The 25,188-nt window shown below is 34.9% G+C and overlaps 1 protein-coding gene across 15 annotated transcripts in view; it reads right to left on the bottom strand.

The window, feature by feature from the left end:
* Positions 1 to 9,268: 9,268 nt before the first annotated feature.
* The window catches only part of LOC149417485 (uncharacterized), a 180,193-nt gene continuing 164,273 nt past the window's right edge, over positions 9,269 to 25,188 (bottom strand). For 12 of the 15 annotated variants that reach the window (XM_089640322.1, XM_089640325.1, XM_089640331.1 and 9 more), the window contains 7 exons: positions 24,814 to 24,972; positions 23,673 to 23,873; positions 22,573 to 23,486; positions 20,990 to 21,205; positions 19,455 to 19,556; positions 18,306 to 18,402; positions 9,269 to 13,892 (listed from right to left, as the gene is read on the bottom strand). In XM_089640322.1, coding sequence (XP_089496448.1) covers positions 13,780 to 13,892; positions 18,306 to 18,402; positions 19,455 to 19,556; positions 20,990 to 21,205; positions 22,573 to 23,486; positions 23,673 to 23,873; positions 24,814 to 24,972 — 1,802 coding nt within the window. In that variant the 3' untranslated portion in view covers positions 9,269 to 13,779. Of the gene's footprint in view, positions 13,893 to 16,023; positions 16,197 to 18,305; positions 18,403 to 19,454; positions 19,557 to 20,989; positions 21,206 to 22,572; positions 23,487 to 23,672; positions 23,874 to 24,813; positions 24,973 to 25,188 lie in introns of all 15 variants that reach the window. The other 3 variants (XR_016303315.1, XR_016303313.1, XM_089640333.1) reach the window with 3 other exon arrangements.

Below are 25,188 nucleotides of genomic sequence, written 5' to 3'. Positions count from 1 at the left end.
ATGTTAAATTGTTACAATAAACGAAACGTCGGAGCTTGGCTAGAGGTATACGGGCAGAGAAGTAATGTGAGAGCTGGTAAAATCATATTCATATTTTAATTCGGGCACGATTGGTAGAACCGTGCCAAAACGTAGTGGGAATTGCCGTGCGCCATGCGCCGTCATAGCGTCACAAATGACCGGTGGTACGCCGTCATTACGTCCCACGGCCCGGCGGGCGCCGCGATAGCGTCGCAAAACGGCTCACGGATTCCAGGAATCAAAGAGAAAGTGGGCCCGTGTGCGCGTCGTGCGCCCGCTGGTGGCCTATAAAACGGGCAACAGGCCCTGAAAACGTCAGATAACCCGAAACCACCACCAGCTCAACACCTCTCTCTCTGCTCTGCCTTCTACCTCGCTCCGACTTCTGCTTCTACTCGCCTTCTTTCACTCTGACCCCCGCTTCACCCTGGACCACGGACTTGCCTACCCCTTCGGACCAGACCCGGAATCAGCATCAAGGACGCGAAAACAGCATTCGGACCAGCTACAACGGCATCAGAGACGGCCCCGTTCTACCCCTCCACGCCACTGAAGGAAGACATCTTACGCCTCCGCAGATTGGGATCACCGGCCCTATCTACAGTCTTGTGTGTCACGATTACGTCTGATACAGATAGAGTGGTTAACTTTATCGAAAGCTTTCGAGTAATCTGTGTAGATAACATCTACTTGGTGTCCATTATCCATATTGCTTGTTAAGTATTCAGTAAAGTTGACTAAGTTTGTTATTACTGACCTTTTTTGTAAAAAACCATGTTGTTGATTTTGTATGCTGCGGACAATAGTTATATAAATTTGATCGTACACAATACGCTCAAAGAGTTTACTAAATACTGTGAGTATTGAGATTGGGCGATAGTTTGCAATGTTACTTTTTGAACCAGTTTTATGGATGGGGATTATAATGGCTTCTTTGAATTTTGTAGGAAATATTCCTTTTTTTAAAGACATGTTAAATAAGTTAGTTAAAGGAAATGCAAGATTTTTGGCACATTTTGAGATAAAAAATGGCGAGATGCCATCACTACCCGCACCCTTTGTAACATCCAATTCATTCAAGTATTTATTGACCAATGAGTTGCTTATTTGTACGTCCCCGATCGGGTTATCATTATTAACGCAGGTAGAATTATCTATATTACTGGGATCATCCGTGCCCTCATCGCTTACGTAAGTAGATTGGAAGTGTTTACAGAACAGTTGGCACACTTGATGAGCACCGGTGCCTGACTCGTCTTTTAGGTTCATGATTTGTGGTATGCCATTTGTCCTATTTTTGTTCTTAGCGTAGTTCCAGAGACTTTTATTGTTAGTTGGAATACTAGACTCAACTGAATTTATATATTGGGTGTAACAATGTTTCTTTAAGTGTTTTTGTTGTATTCGTTTGATAGAAAACTCTATGTAATCAACTGGATTATTATTTGATTTCCATTTTTTGTGTAGTCTTTGTTTCTCATTTATGATTTTGATTAGGGGAGGTGAGTACCAGTTGGGAAATTTTTTCTTTTTGATGAAAGGCCCTTGAGGTGATTTTTCACAAAAACGGCGCTCTACAAATTATCCAATTATTAAACGTTTGGGGACAAACTGGTTAATGGTGTTATTTAAAATGTCATAAAAAGTATAAATTGCTTCGTCAACGTCAGCATTATCGTGAGTAAAAGACCAGTCTGTTTTAGACAGGTGTTGGTTTATTAAATCATAATCAGCTTTATCATACCGACAAATTTCTTTTGGTGGAGCATTGATAGTTGGAAGTGTGTCTAATTGTAGTATGATTTTGAGCGATGGATGGTGTAAATCCTCTTTGACAAGAGGGTTGTATGCTTGAGATACAAGGCATTCCTCATTACAGATAACTAAATCTAGTATACGTTTATTGGCATTTTTGATGGAATTGTATTGGTTCAGTTCAGAGTAATGGATTGTGTCAGTAAGTAAGGAAGTAATTGAATTTAAATTTTCAGGTGTTAAGTGTGAATTTTTATCTTGTGGTTTCCATGTTATGGTGGGCATATTAAAGTCTCCAATTACGAAAATAATATCATCTGGGTTTTGATCTTTGACGTTAGCAAGCAAACAAAGGAATGAACTGAGAGCATTTTCATATCCATGTCCCTGTGGTAAGTATAGACAAGAAACATGAATGGTACGTTTTGAAGTATAGTTAGACGGGGGAATAGTTACCCAAATGCATTCAGCATTACAGACCAAGTCTTCGCGAGGGTATGCGTTAAGATTGTTATGAGTTATGATCATGACTCCACCGCCTCGACGAGAATCTGATTGGGTATTAATGCTATTAATTGTAATGTTATTTGTCCTATCCCGTCTAAAAATACTGTTAAATTCAGTTGGTGCCAGTTCCGGATCTAAAATAGAATCAATAAGCCAAGACTCAGATATACCGAAAATGAAGCAATCGTCATTCAAAAGAATATTATTGTGAAAAATCTCAGTTTTAGTACGTAGTCCTCTACAGTTTTGGTATATAATATTTAACATTTTAATTTAGTTGAGTAATAGTTGGGTACAATTTGGTTATAATATATGAGTATAACTGAAGAGTAGTGTATTATGAATGACATGTACGATATTAAATTGATAGAATAATGTACAAAAGTGAGCATCAAGTACAGGAGGAGGGGGGATAGCGAGATAAAGATGGGTAAGGAGAGTGTAGGAGTGTATCTTCTATATTGGGTAGTATATACATTCCTTATTGTAAATATACAAAAATTAATATTGAAAACAGAACAGACTATTTTAGCAAAATTTATAAGATAACTAGGTATAAACGAAATAGGAAATAAAAATAAGAATAAAAATAAAAATAAACATAAAAATAGAGATAAAAATAAAAATAAAAATAATAACATTATTCAATGGTAAGTTAAAATTAAAAGAAAAATGCAGATCGTGCGAATGATCTTAAAATATGGTTATAAATAGAGGAAATAATATGAACAGCTTGCTTATAGCTTGTAAGTATACGAATAAAATAAAGTAGAGACCGTATCGACGGTATCAGGATTATTGTTACTAGGCATTCTTGAAATATAGACAATGTCTATTAGTAGCATTATAGATAGATATGTACATGAAAGATATACAACGTTATAGTATTATTAACATGATATACAACGGTAAGTTGAAATTAAAAGAAAAATGCAGATCGTGTGAATGATCTTAAAATATGTTTATAAATACAGGAAATAATATGAACAGCTAGATTATAGCTTGTAAATATACGAATAAAATAAAGTAGAGACCGTATCAATAGTATCAGGATTATTGTTAGTAGGCATTCTTGAAATATAGACAATATCTATTAGTAGCATTGTAGATAGATATGTACATGAGAGATATACAATGTTATAGTATTATTAACATGATATACATGGAAAACATAAGATAAACATGAATAATAAACAGTAATAATAGTATCACTGCATTTTGAGCATAGGTACATGAGATATAGGTATACAATGAGATAAAGGCACACAATATCGTCGAAATTGTAAATAAAGGTCGTGAAGTACACACGCTGCCAGTAGCCTAATTGTAAGTAGGTATCAACAACTGTAAGATGCGCGGTATTGCGATAATTTGCCTGCACGAGTATTATAATACGGGCGTTTCTAAATGTGTATAATATTTTAGCAGGCTGAATTGAATAATAATAATTACTTAATTGTATGGCGAGCGGGTACTACATAGGTATTCATAAGATGTTTGTTATTATGGTTTGTGGGCAGATTAATAATAAAGTTATAATATGTAGGATAAGTTATAATGCGATAATGTAAGTTAAGTATATTATATATGTACCTACGTACTTGTTGATAATTCAAACTATTCACCATTCGAGCAAAATATGTTTTTAATTTTTTTTTTATAGTGAATACCTCACAAGAGTCCCAACTGCTCCCGTCTGGAGCCAGTGAGACTATGGCATCCCCAATTGGGGGATGTTGTGAGGCTGAAGGTAAGTGGGGAAGGGAAAGAGGAAGGTGGGGAAGTACCTGGCTATTCAGATCTAGTCACTAAACACGGCTAAAGCCATTTGGAGCAACGTTTCAATTCTGAATGGTGGTCTTACACCAGGGCGATACTGGTAGTATCTTCCACTCTGGAACGTGCCGCAAATATACTATATAATAACGTAGTTTTAGAGATTATTATTTATATTATCAAAAACAAATCACTTTTTATTATTATTTTTAGTAACCTACTTTTAAAAATACCGATAATGATGCCACAAGGTATTTATGCTAAGTTTGAAGAGATTATTATTTATGTTTATTGGTTCTGGAACGCAGACCGATCGGTCTGGAGTCATCATTAATAGAACCAGCAATGGAATCGGAATCGGGCACGGCGCCAGTGGACTTGTTAACTGGAGGAGCTGCTGGGTTAAGAGCCTTGGCCCTCGTCAAGAGGGCGGTCACGATATCCAGCTGCTTTTGGGAGTTGATGGCGCGCTTGCTGCCATCCGGAAGGAGAACGACGATGGTTCCATCACTGGTCCAGCATTTGAATGGTGTAAAGACCGAACGGACCTTGGAGAATAACTTCTGCCGTATGGGAGTGAGCGACTCTGTTAAGAGGAGAGCAGAGTTTTTCAGACCCTTTTTTCTTTCCCACACGGATCGACGATCGGACTGGCGCAGGAACTGAAGCAGGATGGGCCTGCTCTTATTGGGCAAGGCACGACCCAGTCTCTTGGCGCACTCGATGCCCTTGATGGCGTCGTCGGGGCATCCTAGACCGGTCAAAACATTGCTCATCAGGGAACGGGTGTCTTCAGATGGTGATTCTTTAACACCGTGCAGGAGAAGAACATGGTTTCTGGAAGCTGCGTCAATTGCATCCACACGAAGCTCCAGTCTGGTCACATCCTCCTGAAGGGCGCACAAATCAGCAGTAATCTTAACCTTGAAGGCCGCAAAATCATCATGGATCTTTTTAAAGTCAGTTTGCGAGTTGCCGGGTTTATTTAATGCCGTGTTCAGTCTCTTTTCGAAATCGCTCATTGTAATAGTAAATTTTTCGTTCAGCTGCTCGATTGACATTTTGATAATGTTGTTAGTGGGTAGATAATGAAAACACGGTCCCTTCGGTGTATTATTAAAATATTAGCACTGATATTATTATTTCATGTGTTATTGTTCTGAGACCACGCACAATTGCTGTACTACATACTAGATTAAAATTGAACTTGTATAATAAGAACCCGATTGATAGTACATTAATTAATATGTAGTATTGATATCACGTGTGACACGCACGGAGGTCGGTAGATTAATCCATCACACTTCGACCATCTCGGTCGGAGAAAGCAGAACCCCAGACGGGGGAATGGACATTAAAATCGCCTAATATAAAGAAAGGAGGGCTTAGTTGACTTACAATTTGCAACCAAATTTGTTTATTGAAGTGGGCTGTTGGGGGAAGATAGACTGAAATAAAGGATGTGTCCTTTATTTTAGCTGCAACCATTTGGAAGTCAGCATTGGGGGGTTTGATATTATTTATTGGGGAAAATTATATGGATTTCTTAATAAAAAGGGCAGCACCGCCGCCCGAACCTTCCGGGCGGTCGTCGCGGAGACAGGAATACCCTCCCACATTAAAGTGGGTGGATGGAGTAAACCAAGTCTCCGAGATAGCAGCCAAAGAAATAAAGTTGGAATTTAATAGGTTAAGGAGATCAGATTTGTTAGAAATAGCACTTCGGCTATTCCACTGAAGTATTTTGAAATCTTGAAGAGTCATTTTGAATAAATGATTTTAATGTGGAAATAATAGTAGCAGCGTTGGACGGTAGATTAGTTTGAGAAGAAATAAGGTCAATTAGAAGCATAATGAGAGTTTGGATAAATGAAGAATTGTCTTGGGAGAGTTTTTCATAAAGTTTTAGAGAGTCCATTGAAGACGGATTATAATTAGGTATTTGCACACCCATTTGTGGCATTTGAAAGAGGTGAACCATTGGGATTTAAGAGCAGTGAGTTGTGTTGTTGCTGATCGTATCCAGGAGCCGGTTTAGAGATAGCGTTTTTGTATGTGAATTTAGTTGAATGAGAAGAAGTTGTTGTAGAAGAGGGAAGAGGGTTGGATGAGGAGTTGCTGGATAAAGCCTCAGCAAATGATTTTTTCACAGGCGGGAATAGTTTAGAAGCCTGCAGAAAAGACAAGTTCTGAGAGGCCATAGAAATTTTAATATTTTTTTGGCGAGATTGTTCTGGGCAAGAAGTGTTGATAGCTGTATGTGAGCCTGAGCAGTTAAAACATTTGGGTGAGGAGGAAGAAGGACATTGGTCAGCTGCGTGGTTTTCTCCACATTTAAAACATCTGGGTTGAGATCTGCATGCAGCTTTGGTATGACCAAAACGGCAGCAATTGAAACATTGAGTGGTGGGATAAGTATACATTTCAACTGGTAATGAGTTGAAGAATAAATATATATGGGAGGGAAGAGATTGACCTTCAAAGGTGATAACTACAGATTGGGAGGGCTTCCAGGAAATTATACCCTCAGAGGAGTCCTTGTAATTTAGCCTCCTGGCTTTTATGGGATTGCCAATGTGTTGGGGGGTTGAAAGTGAAAACAGAATTTCTTCGATGGACAGATCGGTCGAGATACCTCTGACCAGGCCCATGCGAGTGACATTGAAAGTAGGGATATATGCCTTGAACTTTGAATTAGATGAAATGAAGATATTTTTGATGAAACTGTTGGCAGCTGACCCTGAGAGGAATTCGACGGAGATTCGGAAGCAACCCTCGGCTTTTACACCTCCAGGCTTGATTGAAAGGTTCGGTATATGCTGACTACGTGTGCCCAGTAAAATTTAACACTTTCCCGACATAATTACTAATTCCTGATGATCTCAAACTGTGCCCGTGGTATTGTTCTCAGGCGCAAAGCTTTCACTTAGAACAAATTTCACTTCGTTTCATTTTTACACTCAAAATAAATATGACATATTTATCAAAATATCCCACTTCGCGGCCATTTTACATCGTACTTTTGGCCGGGAACTTGATGGGAGTCGCTATATGCACAGCGACTAATCGACAGGGGGCGTGGCCAACATATCCGAGCATACCCGAAGTGAAGTATAGGTATAAAAGGGACACTTCTTTTGAATCACAAACCATGTTACACAAACCTAGCGTAGCCGCTAAACTAATTGAAAACTGGGATGTTTTTCTTGCCTTGACGCGAGCAGGCGGTATTAAGGGGACACTTTCTTTTGAATCACAAACCATGTTACACAAACCTAGCGTAGCCGCTAAACTAATTGAAAACTGGGATGTTTTTCTTTCCTTGACGCGAGCAGGCGGTATTAAGGGGACACTTTCTTTTGAATCACAAACCATGTTACACAAACCTAGCGTAGCCGCTAAACTACTTGAAAACTGAGATGTTTTTCTTGCCTTGACGCGAGCAGGCGCTATAAAGGGGGCACTTTCTTTTGTATCACAAACCATGTTACACAAACCTAGCGTAGTTCTAAAAAGGTTTGTTTACATTATATTATTACAACGCCATTTCTGACGTTTCGTTTCACCGCCCACCGCGTTTCACTGATTTTGCAACTCGGAACACCTCGGGTATGCTCGGATATGTTGGCCACGCCCCCTGTCGACTAGTCGCTGTGCCTATAGCGAAATCAACATGGCCGCTTATAATTTGTTTATAAATGTCGATCTCAAACTATTTTCTGTTTTTTTCCATGTTTTTCCTTTATTATTTCAACTAAAATGATAAGCATAATACGTTTGCCCCAAGGTAAGTTCATAATTACTTCTCATACCGTCGAGATTTGGCTTAATTTGACAATTTTAGCGCAAAAACAGTGAGGGCACTGATAGACAGCATGTTCCAAAGGTTCTTGCTATTTGATAGGAATTTGCCAAATTCAAGAGGGTGGATGGTTTTTCCTTGCTCAGTTTTTTGGGCGTATACTATGAATGGGCCACGGGAATGAGGAGAATAAAAGTTTGTTGGAGGAAGTTGAGAAAGTGCTGGTGGGGATTGTGAAGTCGAAGGAGAGTCAAGTTTTATTGGGGAAGGAGTAAATTTCCTTTTTTTGGTAGAAGTCAAAATGACAGAATCACTGTCAGAAATTTCTCCATTTTCCCCGTCTGGGGGGTCTGGAGAGGGATCTGGGGGCTTTGTAGGGGGTCCAGGAGGGAAATCTTCCTCCATTATTCACAACAGTAAACAACTACAATAATAGTATGGAAAATGACAGAAGTAAAAAAAGTTTATAAATATCTGGAAATCAGCAGCGAAAAGTGACTCCTGGAAGATCAGGAGGGAGAAGAAACCTCAAGGCACAACACACTACACTTTTTTTTTGCCAGAAAACAAAAAAGAATGGTAAAAAATTAATTTTAGATAGAGCAAAACAAAACAACTGATGACAGCCAAATGTTATTGTTGCAATCATCTAAAGAGTTGCAGTTAATGATTTTTTAATGGTAAGTGGACATTCCATTGAAGACAGAAATATCACATAAATTTACAAGTTGAAATATATATACATAGAGAATACAGGTGACACCTAATATTAATTTGATGGCTACATTTGCTACACTTTTTTGTGTAGAATTTGTATTTGTATTTCAATATGATGTCTATATCATTTTGCGTACTTAGTTTCTGCCTTTGACACGATTTAGTGGTGCTGTCGGTGCTGCGTTTCACGGTTATTACTTTGCAAATATTTTTTAATGTGAAGACTGAATTCTAGCAATAACTTATACATTTATAATTTTAAAGTAGGCAGTGCTTATGTGCCTATGTGGACAGCATGCCTCTGGATATGGTAGATAGAAGGACTACGAATGATATTAAAGACTATTTTGGATAATCAATTTCATATCATATTCATATATTTCAATCTCATTGTATCGAATGAAATATAGAATGGCGGCAGAAGAAAGTTAGTATTTACATCATATACCCTTCCCAGCCGGGGAAGACTGAGTGGAGCATGCGCTGTGGTCCCAGTATTTACGTTGCATCCTCTCTGCTTTGCCAGCTTATTGGCGATAGAGGGGGTAAAATAAATTAAAAATATTATAAAAAGGAATAAAAGACAAATGTTTACTTTTGTATTTATAACATATTTTAATGAAAGTTTCTCTGATTCAATTCACCAAGATGGTATGTTACAGAACAGATGATTGGATAAAATATTCTTAACTCAAAAAATATGACACTGAATTTGTACAAAAAAATACACTAAAAATATAAAATATATTACAACAATTTACATAAAGAAAATTACAAAATGGACGAATATTAATTCACAGACTAAGTATTATTATTATTTACTTTTTCGTGGAAACAACTGATAAACTTAATCCAAAATTACAATTGAAAATACATTAACTATAAATTAGATAAAAAAAATAACAATGTAGATAATGTACTAAAAGAATGCTAACTAAATAAATAATTTACAAAATTTGTTTTAACATGCAATTTAAAAAATGGCGCGTTGATTTAAATTAACCAACTCAGGAAGATTTTGTTATTAATAATATCAAATGGCACTTACATTAATCATAATAATATATACTTTAATTTTGCCAGAAAAATTTACAATACTCATTGAACATAAATAATTCTTTGTGAATTTGAAAGTCCTTTTAATTCTAATTTAAAAAAAACAATAAGATAATTTTATCAATAATAATTATACTTAACCAAAATAAATGTTAAATACACACACATTAAATAATTTCATGTACTTATAATATAAAGCATTTCATACAACAAAAGCTTCTTAAAACTATACAAAACATATTGATGTTAAACTAAACAATCAATGTGCATTAAAAATTATTAAAATCTATAATATAATAATAACTACATAAAAGGAAAAAAATATTAAATTCATATTTACATTTTTTTAATACTTAACAGTTTGGGTACTAGTTTAAATAACGTAAATTATTATTTTAATAATAAAAACTTGAGCAATATTATTTTTAACGTGAAGAACTAAAAATATTAATTTGTTTTATGGATTGACATTAATAGTATGTAATCAGTTCAATTGTAACTTTTGTCAGTGTAATTTCTATAAGAAGTTATTCAGTTAATTGTAAATTATTATTTAGTGTGGTTAATCAAATAAAAAATTACTTGACTTACAACAATATTGTACCGAAAGGTGTCAAAACAACAAAGAACTTCATGCATATAAATTACTTGACTTTCAACAATGTTGTACTCAGAGGTATGAAAACAAGACACAACTTCATGTGTATAATTTAGTTGACTTGCAAACATTGAGGTATATAGATAGAGCTAACATTAGCGTTCGAAATATGGGCCACAAGCACCAATTAATTGACCTCTTTGAGATATCAAAGGCTTCAGTTGATTTTGAGCGCTAGCCGGGCATGGATGTCCAGCGATAACTGCAAAATGCACGCTAAGATACTGTACAAGTCATTCTGGAAAGATAGGAAAAGCAATGGAGTAACCTTGCATCGATAAGTGGGGCTTTATCATAATCAATATTAGTGTAAATTGGCTATTTTAATCTTTAATGTAAGAAACTCAAAACATAACGTGACGGGTTGCGAGTACCATGTCGTTCGGATGTCGCTTGGGATGGCTCGCGCGATTCGTCATAAACTGTTTGTCTTTCTCATTTACCCTACGCTCGGTCAGTAGAGCATGACAGAGATGATAGCTCACCACTGGTTACCGGTGATCTATCCCCGTACCCCTCCTTCTCACTTCCCGTAATGTTCAAATAGGAATGCTGTTTCCAGTTAATTTTGCTAAGAATGCATACTATATTACCTCAATACTTGCAACAAAGTTTTACTGTAAGGTGTCAAAAACAACACAGAACTTTGTGCATATTATAAATTAAGTATTTGAATTTCAACAACGTTGTACTTAAAGATGTCAAACGAAACACAGAACCTCACGCATATCTAGTCTTTAGTTACATAATATAATAATTAGAATATATATTAATTATTTCCTTTAATCGATACATAAATCTCAAGCTGCAACAGATAATTAAAAAAATGATTAATCGACACTCATATAAAATACACTTCCTTCTCACAATTCAGTTTTTCTTTGTTTTTGTTTGTGGATTTGTCAAATTATGACAATTATTACCCACAAACACACTTGTTAAGGTATTTTTATAACAACTTTAGCATCATGACTTTGAAATATGATGTGATAATCTTGTTTGAGGACTTACCAAACCGATCATCTTCAGTAAGGCTGAGATCATCTTGTGTATTGAATATGATCGCCAATTAAGACTTAAATAAGGCTACATCATACGAATAAAGCGAATTGCTAATTAAGTTTGATTAGTTTCTTACCTCCTACAATCTAAACATGTATCTTATATTATCTAATAACAGTGGTAGGTCCAAATATTAATCTATCAAGTAAAGGATAGGTCGAGCATAAGCTGTATCACATGGTAGTTATCTAAGATAGAAAAAACGTTTTCTAAACTTTAGGAAAATGTTCGACACAAATTATTGTTTCTAATTTACTGTTTCCAATTTGAAAAATTTCGAAAATCTAGTTATTACATAGTAGATACAAAATAGAAGTCAGTTGAGTTTTTAATACTATGAATGCAAATGTTATTTTATTAAACTTAGAATCTCTTGGTGATATGGGTTTTTTGTTTTATTACAAGAGCCGTATAAGCTATGTCAAATTATAATTGGATGATTGTTTGTTTCTGTATTTTTTTTATTGATTGGTTTAAATTTTGACAGCACAAATTGCCAAAACACCTAGTATTTGAAGTTTGATAAAAATAAGCTCATCTATCAGACATTTGTTTTTACTGTCATACACTGACGTTAAAGCATTGCCTATAGGGGAAATGTATTCAGATCATTTGTGTATCAATAAACTTACGACATGGCATAGAATTGTCACCTCTATTTCAAAAAGTATACAGTTTTACACTCTATGCTGCATCATCTATAAATTAATTCATCCATGATTCAGGTAAACGTATAAGTGTTCGATAAGTTTATGCATTTTTTTTATTGTTTGGGAAAGGATAATTACAATGTATTAGACTTCTCCAACAATAAGATAAAATAGTAAATTCTTTACAGAAAGACCAACAAGTTTAAATGATTATTTATACAAAGCAGGTATGCCGTAAATTGCACATTTTCATTTTGAATTGACTTTTGCATTGATGAAAATGGTTTAAGTTCAATAAATGTCGTTTACAAGATTATATATTATAATGGAGTTACTATGTTTACACAGAATAGTATGGAGTTACTATGTTTTTTACAGAATAATACATAACAGCTATGTAATAGATAATATCTATTTACCAATTGACGAATGCTTCTCAGTTTTCAGTAATACTTTATTAAATGTATAATTATTTTACAGGTTTTAAATCCCTAATGCATAAAAACATCAAATCTGTTATTTATTTCATACATGCAATTTTTTATAATTGTGATAAAATCTTTTTGAATTCTTAATTTTAGATTCCAAGATAAAAGTTGAGTGATGAATTTTAGAAGATAATATAATATATTATATTTTTGTATGATGTAGATACCAAATGAATCAATAATTTTAAAAAAAATCATTAATATAATTCTTCAGGATTGTACATTTATAACATGTATGCTTAATTGTGACTTTGCTTTTTCATTACTATGGAATAATAATAAAGGTTGCTTTCATACAATATAATAGCAAGCAGAATAAACGTTTTCAAATATTAGGGCCTAGCAAAAACTGACATAGATTTTAATGAAAATCACTAAAACAGTTCAATAAGCTAAATATAATTTTACTTAGTTCCTTTGTCTCGCAGTGATTGATAAACTGCCTCCATATCTCAGGTCTCAAAAACTTCCAAACATTCAGTGCTAAAATGTACCGCCATCTAAACACTTAAGTGACTGGGTTATTTTTCTTATTATGTATGTTTTACTTTAGGCCTCCACTGATTTCAATTCTCTACTTACAATATCGTCTAACATAGATTTAATACTGATATTATAAGAGGTGATAGTAATTGATATGTTCATATATGATTGAACAATAAGCTACACAAATTCAGAACTTACTGACCTAAATACACAAATAAGTGATAAGTTTCCAATTCAGTGATATCTCTCAAACTCCAATGCGTATAATGCTTTTTCTCCACATAATATGTAACCTTATTTAAACAATGACTTCGACACCGAATAATTATTTAAAGCTAAATCATTATTTTCATTACACAAAATACATGCCTAAAGAAAAAAAAACATATTCACAAGATTATATTGTGTAAACAGCAAGGATAATAATTATTGCAATGAATATAATGTTTTCGATTCCAATACTAATTCCATATTTATCACTGTTGTTCTTTTATGTATTCTCAAATTACACTTACATAATATAACAATCAACTTTAACCTCAAATTATTTCAAACCCTTTTTCCCTGCAATAATCTATCTGTCAAATTTTTTTAGTAAATGGAACACATTTAAATTTAAATTTCAGTAAAATCTACCAAGAAAGTACCTACCCCAAATTCGTTACGAAATGTTAATTACTTAGCCAAGTGGATAGTTTGTGCTGGCAATACATAGTTTTAGATATAATTTTTTTTAGTATTCTCAATTCTCACTAGTGTTACGTGATTTTTTTAGACATTTAGTGCAGGTTTTGTATTAACTCAGGTGAAGAAGTTGTCCCTCTGTTGGTACAGAGGTAGTTCCACATCTGGTGAGAGATCTTCAGAATCGTAACTAGATTCACCTTCTGTCGCTTGACTTTGCAAAGCTTTAACTGAAAATGGAGAACAAATTAATTAGTTTAAAGAATAATGTATGGATATTCATATTATATTGTAATATAAGGCAAGGCTGAGAAAATAGTCATATTATTATAACTAGAAGCCTATAATAATTAAACATACTAATTTCGGTTTTCAGTGCGTGAGGAGTGCATGCATGAATTGAAATTGTATTTGTGCGTAATGCGTAAAATTATTCAAGTTCAATTAACTCTTAACTTTCTAAATAGGAACTAATAAGTACAAAACTTATTGGACAAGTGATAAATTAGGTACCAAACTAATTTTAATCATAAATTATTCATTATTTGAAATGTGTATTTTTTTGTCTAAATGTTTGACAGATCTAATCTGAATCACTAGGGTATTTGGAATCACTAATGATTCTTTCAGTTTACTAATGGTATTCAATAAAAAGGTAATTCCGGTTGTCTCTCTAATTATTTGTCAACAAAAAAAAACATTATATTATCCACTCGAGCGAGAGCTAGCCAAATTTAGGTAGGTGATTTTTATTAATTAAAATGAATTATTATTATTTTATTGCAATAAAAAGATTGCACATTGCATTGACATATTTTTATGAGAAGAGGGATTCAATGAAAATTGGACAAGAAACAAATTGAAGAGGTTAAAAACATATAATAATAAATTAAATATTATTTTGGAGTAAGTACAACAAAATACATGATTGTTACTAAATACCAGTAGCATGAACAGATTTCTTTGATTTTTGTGAATTTTTTTATTGTATATGGAAAATAACTGAAATGAATAGGTGGCAAACTGAAAAAGAACAAGTTTTAGGACGGGTTGTTTCGGAGAATCTGAACAATTCATCAAATTTCAACGTTCATTTTCAAGTTCTGTGAACGATTTTTTCAAGTTCTGTTTTTATTTCAGTTTTGTCAAGCAACTAGCCTACAATGATATAAAAACAGAACTTGAATAACTCTTTCACAGAACCTGAAAATGAACGTTGAAATTTGATGAATTGTTCAAATTCTCCGAAACAACCCGTCCTTAGTCTTTTTACACAAGAAAAGAAGGAATTTGAAAAAAACATCTTTTCATGTAGGTATAACAAACTTATCACGAAAATTGAAAAAATCTGAAAAGTCACTCCACGCCAATGCTAAATACTAGAGCACTATCTATCTCGTTTTACAAGTATCGCCATCCATTAACTCTGAATTAAAAAGCAAAGCAAACAATTTAAAAATGAAAGATTAAAATTTCCATAAGATTAAAAATTGGTACAACTCAAAGTATGCTTTCAAAATCTTGGATATTATTACACTCGCGCTATACTCTCGTGGCTTGGTCTATTTCATCATATCGCTCGCCATAAGGGAATGTATGGCGAGCGTGGGCAATATGCTGAAATAGGCCAAGCCATGAGAGTATAGAGTATGATACAGACATACAAAGTTTTTTTTTGATAGCTTTTGAAAATAAAAACGAAAAAATTGCCTCATTTGAAACCATATATAATAGAAATAAAGATAAAGTGGATAAATAAACAAGTGGAACCAATGAAAGTGAACTATGTTGGCAACACTATTGTGCACGCAGTTTCTTACTAATGGTTCATGGCCCGTCTCCCCTGTTTCTATTATCTATATTTGAAACCCACATATTATACACGGTGATCGGAAACTTGTAGTAAAAGCGGGGAACTGGTGAATTTACATCACAAAGAGAACCCAAAAGAACTTTTTTGTATTTACTATTTTTTTTCATCAATAATTTTTATAAGACAATTACACAGCTGACATTAACCCTCTAGCTACCGATTTTTTTCAAATAAGACCCAAAAAAATTCAACTTCGGACCCAATTTACTGGAAAACAAAAGCTTAAATCTAAAATATATATATATACCACAAAATTAACTCCAAATATGATGTAGATTTACCAGTTTTCCACTTGTACTGAACCATATGAGTTTCTGGACAACGTGTTTATGGGCTATACAAATATTCCAATTATTATTATTATGAAGTTTTAAGTTGAAAAGCCTTTTGAGGGTTTCACTGTAACTCTTGTGTTTGGATAACGATAATTTCAAAACACAGTGCTCTACAAAAATCAAACAATGAAAACAACAACATAAAAAACTCACATTCAATTTTCAAGCTTATCACATGATTAAAACCAAGCATTAGTTATTGCTAATTGCGAGTAGATGGTGCCCGGGGATGGTTGGTAGATTGGTAGAGTGTTTAGGGTTTTTGGTTCAAAACCGGTGAGGGCGGGCTGTGCAGTCCGTCGGCTCCCGTACCTAGTGGGGGATCAATAACAAACACAAAACACATAAAAGCCAAAGTCCATGCAATGATCAAAACACTTGTTAGGGGAAAACTCGCCAATTGCGTTGCGAAATGAAAAAATTATAATTTTAAAAAAGTTATCGCGGATTAAAAATATTATGTACTTTGAAATGGTTTCTTCTTTTGTCTTAGGTTAGGGTGTTTCACGAAAATTGAATTGTAACATTGTCATTTAATAAACAATCAGCACCATTTGGGAGACGGGTTTAGGTACTGCAACTCAGGGAATATATTATTGGATAGCTAACACCTCTGTCATACGTCACTCCAATTAGTTTGCTTCGTTTGGTGATCTAGCAGGGGTGCCCGGGTTTATCAGGTGAGGTGTGTTCAGGGTGCGCCTGCCTACCAGATGCGCGGCGTGCCAGATCGGGAGAGGCTGGTTTGAGGGAACCCTTTGATCTCTCCAACTGGTCTCTCGACCAATTGTCTTGCGCCGCACTGGAAGTCTAAATTCATTCATCTGTCACTCATAGACACGTTGATTCCTTCCAACCCCTCATACCTTTTCCCTCCCAGAACTTCTTCTTCTTCCTTTCCCCTGATAAGACCCTTCACACAGCATCCCAAAGATGACACAGGCCCGGAGGGAAATTTCATGTACGGGGTTAGTGTAAAAAATATTGTTTTTTTCGACATTTGAAAGGTCAAGTTAAACATCGATTCCGTTTCAGCTATCTATCAAAATTGTGATCAGCTGACAAGCATAAAAACCATATTGTTCAACTTGTTACTAATTACATTTTGCTGAAAAGCTGAAATGAACCTGGAATCGGCGTTTAATGGGGTTCATTCAAATGTTAAACAAAACAAAATGGTGCTGATTTTCCATTTTGACGACAATGTTACATTTGATTGTCAGTGAAACAACTGGCCCTTACACGTGAAGAATGTATTTCAAAAAATCAAATATGTTTTATCCCAAAAAAACTTCGGTAAAAATCTAACAGTTTATCGGTACAGTACAGCATTACCGACATTGCATATAAAGATGAGTGATGCTGCAAAATGCTATTTTACGATTTGATGACTTAATTGGCAGTATGTTTGAAATTTAAAATCAATTGATAATGGCGGGACTATAAAAAAAAATTATTAATCAATGAAAAATAGTAAAATTATATTTTATAATTATTCTATCGCCATTATTAACTTCTGAGCCATTAATTGCTCAAATAGGACTCATATCTTTCAGGTCTTTGTTAGTTTGACAATCACAATATGTATAAAACATTTTTGAACAGGATTTTTGCAAGGGTGTTAGATTTTAATTTCACAGGACTATAATTTAGGTTAGTGGTAAAACATGAAGTGGCCACTGTGCAAGGATGTGTGAAATCATTGCTGTGTTTCTGAAAACCAAGCCACTACTTAATGCTATCAAGTGACAATATAAAATAATAATGCAAATTTTGCATCACTGTGCAACATCAGAAGTTATCCCCAAACGAGATTTGAAATTTATGAAAAAAATACAATAATGAGAAATTCGGTAGACATCAAAGCTGTCTTTCTTAAGCTTAAATCAATGATCTACTTAAGAAAGGTGTCTATTTAAAGTACCCAACTCCATTATTGTAAGTTTTCTTAAGAAGTTGAACAGAAAAATAATTAATATAGATTGGAGCTGTAAGAATGAGTTATAAATAATATGCTTTTCAGAATCATAGAGGCCAAAATATTATACCACGTGACAACTGTTTAGTTGTTGCCTAACAAGGCAAAACGTGATTCAGTGACTCACATTCACAGTAAAATAATGAATTTTACTATTACATACTAACCTTACATACATACTATGTGTCAGGTATCACTAGCTGATTTGATTGGGCATTATTTCGGACCAATATGCTAAATGATGCATTTAAATATTTGACATGATTCAAAAGTTCAAAGAAAGCTATGATAAATGCCTAAGAAGATACTATGAATTAACAATAACAATAACTGATGAAGTATTTCAAAACTCTACAATAACAATTTATGATTTCAAATCAAACTATTTATGTAAATATCTTTCAATTTGAATACTGTATCAAAGAGTAACATGCATTTAATTAGTGGAGATTCTTACCAGCAACGATCTTACTCATCTCCATAACTTGCTTGGCCAACATTTGGTTCAGCTGCAGCAAGTGTTCACGGTGGCGTTTATCATTGTCATCAGGACTCTGAAATGGAATTCATATATGTATATGATTTATTAATGGTCATACTGTGCTGACTGTCGTCGAGCTGCAACCAAACTGCAAGTACTATCGAAGCGGAGGAGCCACTGAAGATTGTGCAGGTAGACACAAAGTAGGAGCCGTGTAAAGGTGCGATTTGCAGCAGCATGGATTAACAATGTTGGCCACACTTTGATGTGCGTGCGATAATAATGATAGTTCATGTCACATCTCATTTATTTCTATTATCTATTATCTCTGCCCGATACTTGATTTTTAAACATACAAATACTTGAGTCAGGTCATCTCAAGAGTCAGAATAACAAAAGAGTATGTGTAAGACGATATGTGAATAAAGCAAGTAGTGTGTATGGAGACAGAGTTTTTTCAATTCAATTCAATTCAATTAGTTTATTCCTACAAAATTAACATTACAAAATTACATTTTATTTATTTTTTAAGTACATTTGTAAAATGGTATTACATAATAAGTAAGCGCTGTATAAACTATACCAGCATCAATAGAGCTTGCCTTTTAAAGGCAGCTTCACCGATGCTAAATATGTCGATATCCGAATTAATTCTGTTCAACAGCAAGACTGCTCTCCCCACCGGCATGACCATTGGCAAGTTGGTCCTGCAGGCCGGGAGATAAAACAGTCTATGCTGTCGGTGACGGAGATAACCATCAGGAACATAGAGACTAACACTCTCCATGATAGTCGGATTTTCAAACCATCCACGAATCAGTTTGAAGAAGTGTGATACAATATGCACATCTCTTCTGACCCGTAGATCGTAGTTGTGTGGCAGTAATTCCCTCTACCTACCACTGCGGAGAAACAGCGTGGCGGTTCATTAGTTGTCAGTTTACAATCCCTGCTGACGAAATGAGATGTTAGAAAAATTTAATTGTCTAAAAAGCTCGACGATTCGAGATGTGCTTGGCATTGAACCCATGTCAATCTTTGACATATTGCCGGAACAGAGAATACTGGCAGTAATTCCAGATAGAATGATAGTCATCAATAATTTAATTGAAAAGTTTATCATACCTTGCTTGGGTCACCAGATGGAGTTGTGCTCGACAGCATTTTTTTGATGGACTCAACTTTCTCCATGCGCTTCTTCTGTTCTTCAGGTGATAGTTCTGGAGCCTGGAAGACAAACAAAAAAATTATAAGTATGGATCAAATACACACTTACTCTCTTATTATGTACCAAGACACATCTAATATTTACATGCAACAAGGTCAGAGCTACATATTTCGATACATATTGTCACAGGAAAACATCATGAAAATTGCACAACATTTTCTGGCCAGAACAACTATGTCAAACCAAACTGTCTTAACATATCCACTGCCATAAACACTCAACCAGAGCAATAAACCAAAATATACTGGTTACTCCCAGTTTGAACACATCTTTTGGACGGAGAAATATTTAATTCTATGCTACGAAATTATACAATGCTCTACCAAATCAAACAAAAAAATAATGGAAATGAATATATTTAAAACAAAAGTAAAAACATGGCAGAGAGAAAAAAGTGATATTCAACTTACAAACACTATGAAGACGATGTAAAGACAACTTGAAACTAAATACAAAAGTTTAAAAACTACAGGCTGCCTCAGAACAGGAAACCCTAGTGAGGACTGTGAATTTTTTTTTAAATTTAAATTATTTTATACTTTATACCTACATCATGTACAAACTTTACAATTGCAACTAATAATTTATTTATTTTTAAATTTGTCATTTCTATAATGAGCTATGAGCTTTAATATATCAAAATAACTGTAAAAAAATAAGACACAAATAAAGCAGAAAGACCATTCACTTCAGCAAAACCTCTCGAATAATGAGCTTTAGAGTCATGAAAAATGCACAGATTTTTCTGTCTGGTCTATTTATTTTATGGTGCAATTATTTTGAGACGGAAACTTATTCCACCTTGAACTATGAACCTTTGAAATTTCAATTAAACTTCTAAAAATTAAGACAATACGCCATAATATGGTTTAATACATAATTTTCATCTGTTAAATATGTAAATAAAATAATGTTGAGACTCGAACAAGACAGTGTAGTGACTACAGCGAAACTCTCTTATAAAGTTTTTCAAGGGACTGGATAAGAAACTTCTCCTGTAGGAAAACCATAACTTTACATAGGTTCCGAATTAGTATAAGCCACAGTTATAATTCTAAGTGATATGCATAAATAAAATGCATACATTAAGTTGTTAAGCGCCCTTGAGGTGATTTTCTCACGAAAACGGCGCTATACAAATAATCCAATCATTATTCCTTAATTAATAAAACGGTAAGTACGGAGTGTGTGCTGAGACAGAGTTGGTGATGGTCCATATTCTTTGCTTACCCCTGTGGCACGCCATGATAGTTGGTTAATTAGTTTTTATTAGTATTATTACTGCTGTAAAAATATTATATGGTTTATAACTAAGTACCTACCTACATTTTGGTTTTGATTTATTAAATAAAAGAAAATTATAAACAAACTTTTTTTGGATAAGAGAGGACTACTGTTTATAGAATTACTAGTAATAATATAAGTAGCATACCTGTTCGGGCACATATCGCTCCGGTATGAATATCTTATTAGGTGCAGCTAGCAGGCGGTCGATGGTGTGTTCGCTGTAGTGGTCGGTGTGTGGAGCAGGCAGGGTGGAGCGCACCACATCCGGTGGCGCGGCGAGCGGAGGGGGGCCACGGGAGGACTTGGTGCCTCCCCTGAGCACGCGCTCCATGTCCACATCGTCGCGGGCGCGGTACCATTTCTGAAAAAATTGATGAAGTTAATTTTGGAAGATTGTAAAATAAAATAAAGATAATTTGTGAAATAAAACCATAATTAGCAATGTTAAATAAAATTTGAGATAGAATACATAATATATATTTATAAATTTTATTCATGACAAAATTTTATTTGCGACATAAAATCAAAGTACAATGTAATCCATAATTAGGGTTTGCAATCCCGTGGGATTTGAGCCATATTAGATCCTGCATATTTATGGAATTTTCATGTGTAGGATTTGCGAGATTGAAAAAAATACTAAATTTACACCAAAAATAAGTGGTGGTCAATCTTTGATAATGAAAGAGGAACTGAACTTGATGTTAGGAAGAGTGGATAGAGCCACATCTCAAGCGCAAGCAAAACTTCAACACCTGGAATCTATTTTGAAGAAAGAGTCCCTTTTTAAAAGGGACATACCTTCAGTTACCACACATTTTCTTGATAATAGCCCTACCAACGTGGAAGCAGAGAGAGCTTTTTCCGCTGCTGGGCTTTCGCGCACAAATTTCCATTCACGCAGGGGGTGACAGGACTCTCCACAGGATACATAACTTATTATGTTTCGTTTTCAATGTCTTTTTTATAATATTACTATTACCAAAGATGATTGAAGTTTTTTTATAATAATATAAAATGATTATGAAATGTTGGCATTATTTCGATCACGTGGGATTGAATTTAGAAATAAATAAAAATGATTAGTTGTGGGATTTGCAAACCCTGTCCGTAATGTTAATTTGAATTTATGGCTAAATATTAAATTTGTGACATAAACTGAATTTGTTAAATAAAATCTAATTTGCGACACAGAATCAAATTTGTGACAAAATTATATAAGCAACATAAATAATGATATAGGTTATAATATGAACTAAATTTTCTGAATTATGCAGTATAAAGTTGTCTCATTATCAGCTCATCACAGACCGTCACATACAAGGTGTCCATAAACCAAAAAAACCTTCTTTTCAATCTAAGCATTTCAATTTTATTTTGGACAACTAAGGGGTTAAAAACTTTTAGTGTCAGGTCTGCGCTTTAACGTATTTCAAAAGACATTAAACAGCTGATATTAACCCCATAGCGCCCGATTTTTTTTCAAAATTAACAAAAAAAATTCAACTTCGGACTAAATTTATTCAAAAGCTAAAGTCAAAAAAAGTTATACCACAAAATCGACTCCAAAGGTGATGTAGTTTCACCAGTTTCCCACTTGTACTACGATTTTCCATACCGCGTGTATAAGTTAGTGTGAAAACAAAGTGTTTGAAATGAAATATAGTTTTTCAGATGCAATGAAATCATTAATCATAATTTTTAAGATGCAATGAAAGTGTGACTTACCTCTTGGTAGAAGAAATCATCTCCATTAGTCTGGTCCAAAGCCTTGGCGCTCAGATGATGCGGGGCTGTGTAATGTCTCCTCTTCTCTTTGGGAACCTGCCTCCTGTGCTGCGATCCATTGCTCTTCACTACCCCATTCTTCTCCCCGGCCATTTCAATGATAATCTGCCTCGCAGCCTCACTAGTAAACACGGGAGATAATTCCGCGTTTCCCTTCGTCAGACTGTTGATGCTTGCCGTCTTGGACAAACCAGGACTCATTATCCCGTTACTATATGACATCCGGTTCATTTCAGACATGGAACTATCCATGTAAGGAACCGAATGAGATATGCTGTGCTTCGGTAAGCTATAATTGTTGCTTGTAACTGGAAGTGGTAGAATCGGCGCACTCTTTTGGTATCCGTATTTGCTGTGTGACATCTGCATCATGTCTTGATGATTGGTTGCGTATTCGTTGTTGTTTGTGAGTGAGGGACTTGACACAAATTTGTTATTGATGTTAGCGCTTGAAGTGGACATCATGTTGTCAAAGGGGTTATTGACATTTGTGAGTGAAAGTGTGTTTGGTGGATTAGCATGAGATCGGTGTTGATATGTTGGGGTGCTATCCTTCTGGTAAAGGTACTGTCTTGCCTGTTCTTGTTGGTAAGCAGCGTTGGGGTTATACATGGGTTGGTACTGCGGTTGGTTGCCTTGGAATCCCCTGGGAAGGGAGGTGGAGCGGCTGCTGTACTGAGCCATGTTGTCTTCCTCCAGTAGCTGGTCCAGTGTGCCGGCTGGGTGGTGTGCCGACCATTCCGAGTTTCCCGGTTGGAGGGAGGAGCGTTCTCTGTCTCTTTGGCGGCGTTCACTTTCACGCTTTACGATTCGGACAGTTTTGATCTCTTGCTTTTCAACACTTGACAGGTTAGCTGCAAAGAAATAAACCACAAATAAGAAACATCAATTTTGAGGTTAGGTTATTTGCAATGACAATGAGTCGAGAATATTAATAAATGAAATTAAAAGAATTATGAATTAAACTATCGTTCAAAACAGCATTTCGCAGCTTTTTTACTAAGATTTATGTACTCAGTTTGGCGTGTATTTCAACTCACCGAATGCACTATTAAGTCCGAGATCGTCGCTCTGATCAGGAGAGGGGGCCCTCTGCTGCTGTTGGTCGGAGTGTATGTCGATATAGAGGGGAGCCATGGATCTGGTGGGGCTGCAGGAGCCGTGCTCCGGATCCTCGTTATCCAGGTCGGTCTCCGCCCAGGCGGGGTTAAAGCGCTGCTTGTTCTTGGCATCTGCGTAACCTGTAATAAATGAAATGTCATCAAAAATGCAAAAAATTTAAGTAGGCATCATAGCACTACCATTAATAAAAGAAACGTCTTAGATAAGAGAAGGGTCCCATTCCCTTCCCCTGCTGGTGCCTTCTGCTATTGACATTTCAAGGCGCCATTATAGAAATGAAGTTGAGAGGAGATAAAAATGGGTATGTGAACTTACAGAAAAATCTGTGCAAATTTCATTATGATAAAACTCACAGATTTAAAAATCTTTACTATCAGTAGTGCTTTGTACTTTTTACAGCAGAAAATGACAGTGTGTTCAATACACTGATAAAATTTTGAGTAATCACTGATATTTTTTAGTACTTACATCCATACTATATATATCAAAGTATTTTTAGCATAAGAGGAAGAATGAATCGTTCGGCAATATTTTTTTAATAAATATATTATTATGTAGTAAGTTATTTCCTGTGAAAAACCACAGTATGTAACTTGACTTGCTTAGTTTCACTTATAAAAATGGCCTACAAAAGTAGGTCATATGTAAATACATTTCAAATATAGAATAAAAATATTTGTCTGCTAAAATTTACCAAATACTGTAGAATAGTTTTGATACCTCCAACTTCTCGGATTTCTCATACATTTTAATGGCAGTTACTGCTATGAGACACTAGCGCCTCTTGGCGGCGCGAGTTGTGCAGCTTGGTTTTCTTTCATGCATTTAAATGGATTTTATGCCATGCTACACTAGTGCCTCTAGCGTCCAAAGTTACCAGCTGATACAACTAAATGCTGTCAATATTTTACTGGAGTTGGGTGTATTATTAATATTCTAAATACTCATCTGGATTTGAAAAGATTCATTTTAGATTTTCAGTTCTAATTTTAAATAGTTCCACCATACTCATAAAGAAAATTATTTTGTTTAATTTCAGGTTAGAAAAAAGTATCGTACCGTTTGAATCATTGAAGTCATTGACAGTAGCAGGAATATTGCTGTTGGATGATGATAGACCAATGCTCTGGGATTTGTCTGTCAACTGTCGGACAGCCACGCTTAGTTCCTGACGCTGCTTCTGGAGATCACCAACCAGATGCTGGACTCTCTTCAATTCTGTAAGAACCATTACATTTCATTATTAGATAAGTAATATCAAAAAACACAAAACACTGTAATATAGTTAGAATGCAAGCAAAAGAAAGTGTGTAGATGCTTCAAGCACATTTTCAAAGCTCGTTTCTTGCTTTGCGCAAAAAGGGCATGGTTTATCGGTAGTTCACTAGAGTTTCTGTACCGTGCTTCGTTCATTTTGTTCATTCGTTTCGTTTA

Source organism: Hesperophylax consimilis, chromosome 15, assembly GCF_061612785.1.
Source record: "Hesperophylax consimilis isolate HC1 chromosome 15, BYU_Hcon_1.0, whole genome shotgun sequence".
NCBI lineage: Eukaryota > Metazoa > Arthropoda > Insecta > Trichoptera > Limnephilidae > Hesperophylax > Hesperophylax consimilis.
This window is presented reverse-complemented; position numbering and strand designations above follow the sequence as displayed.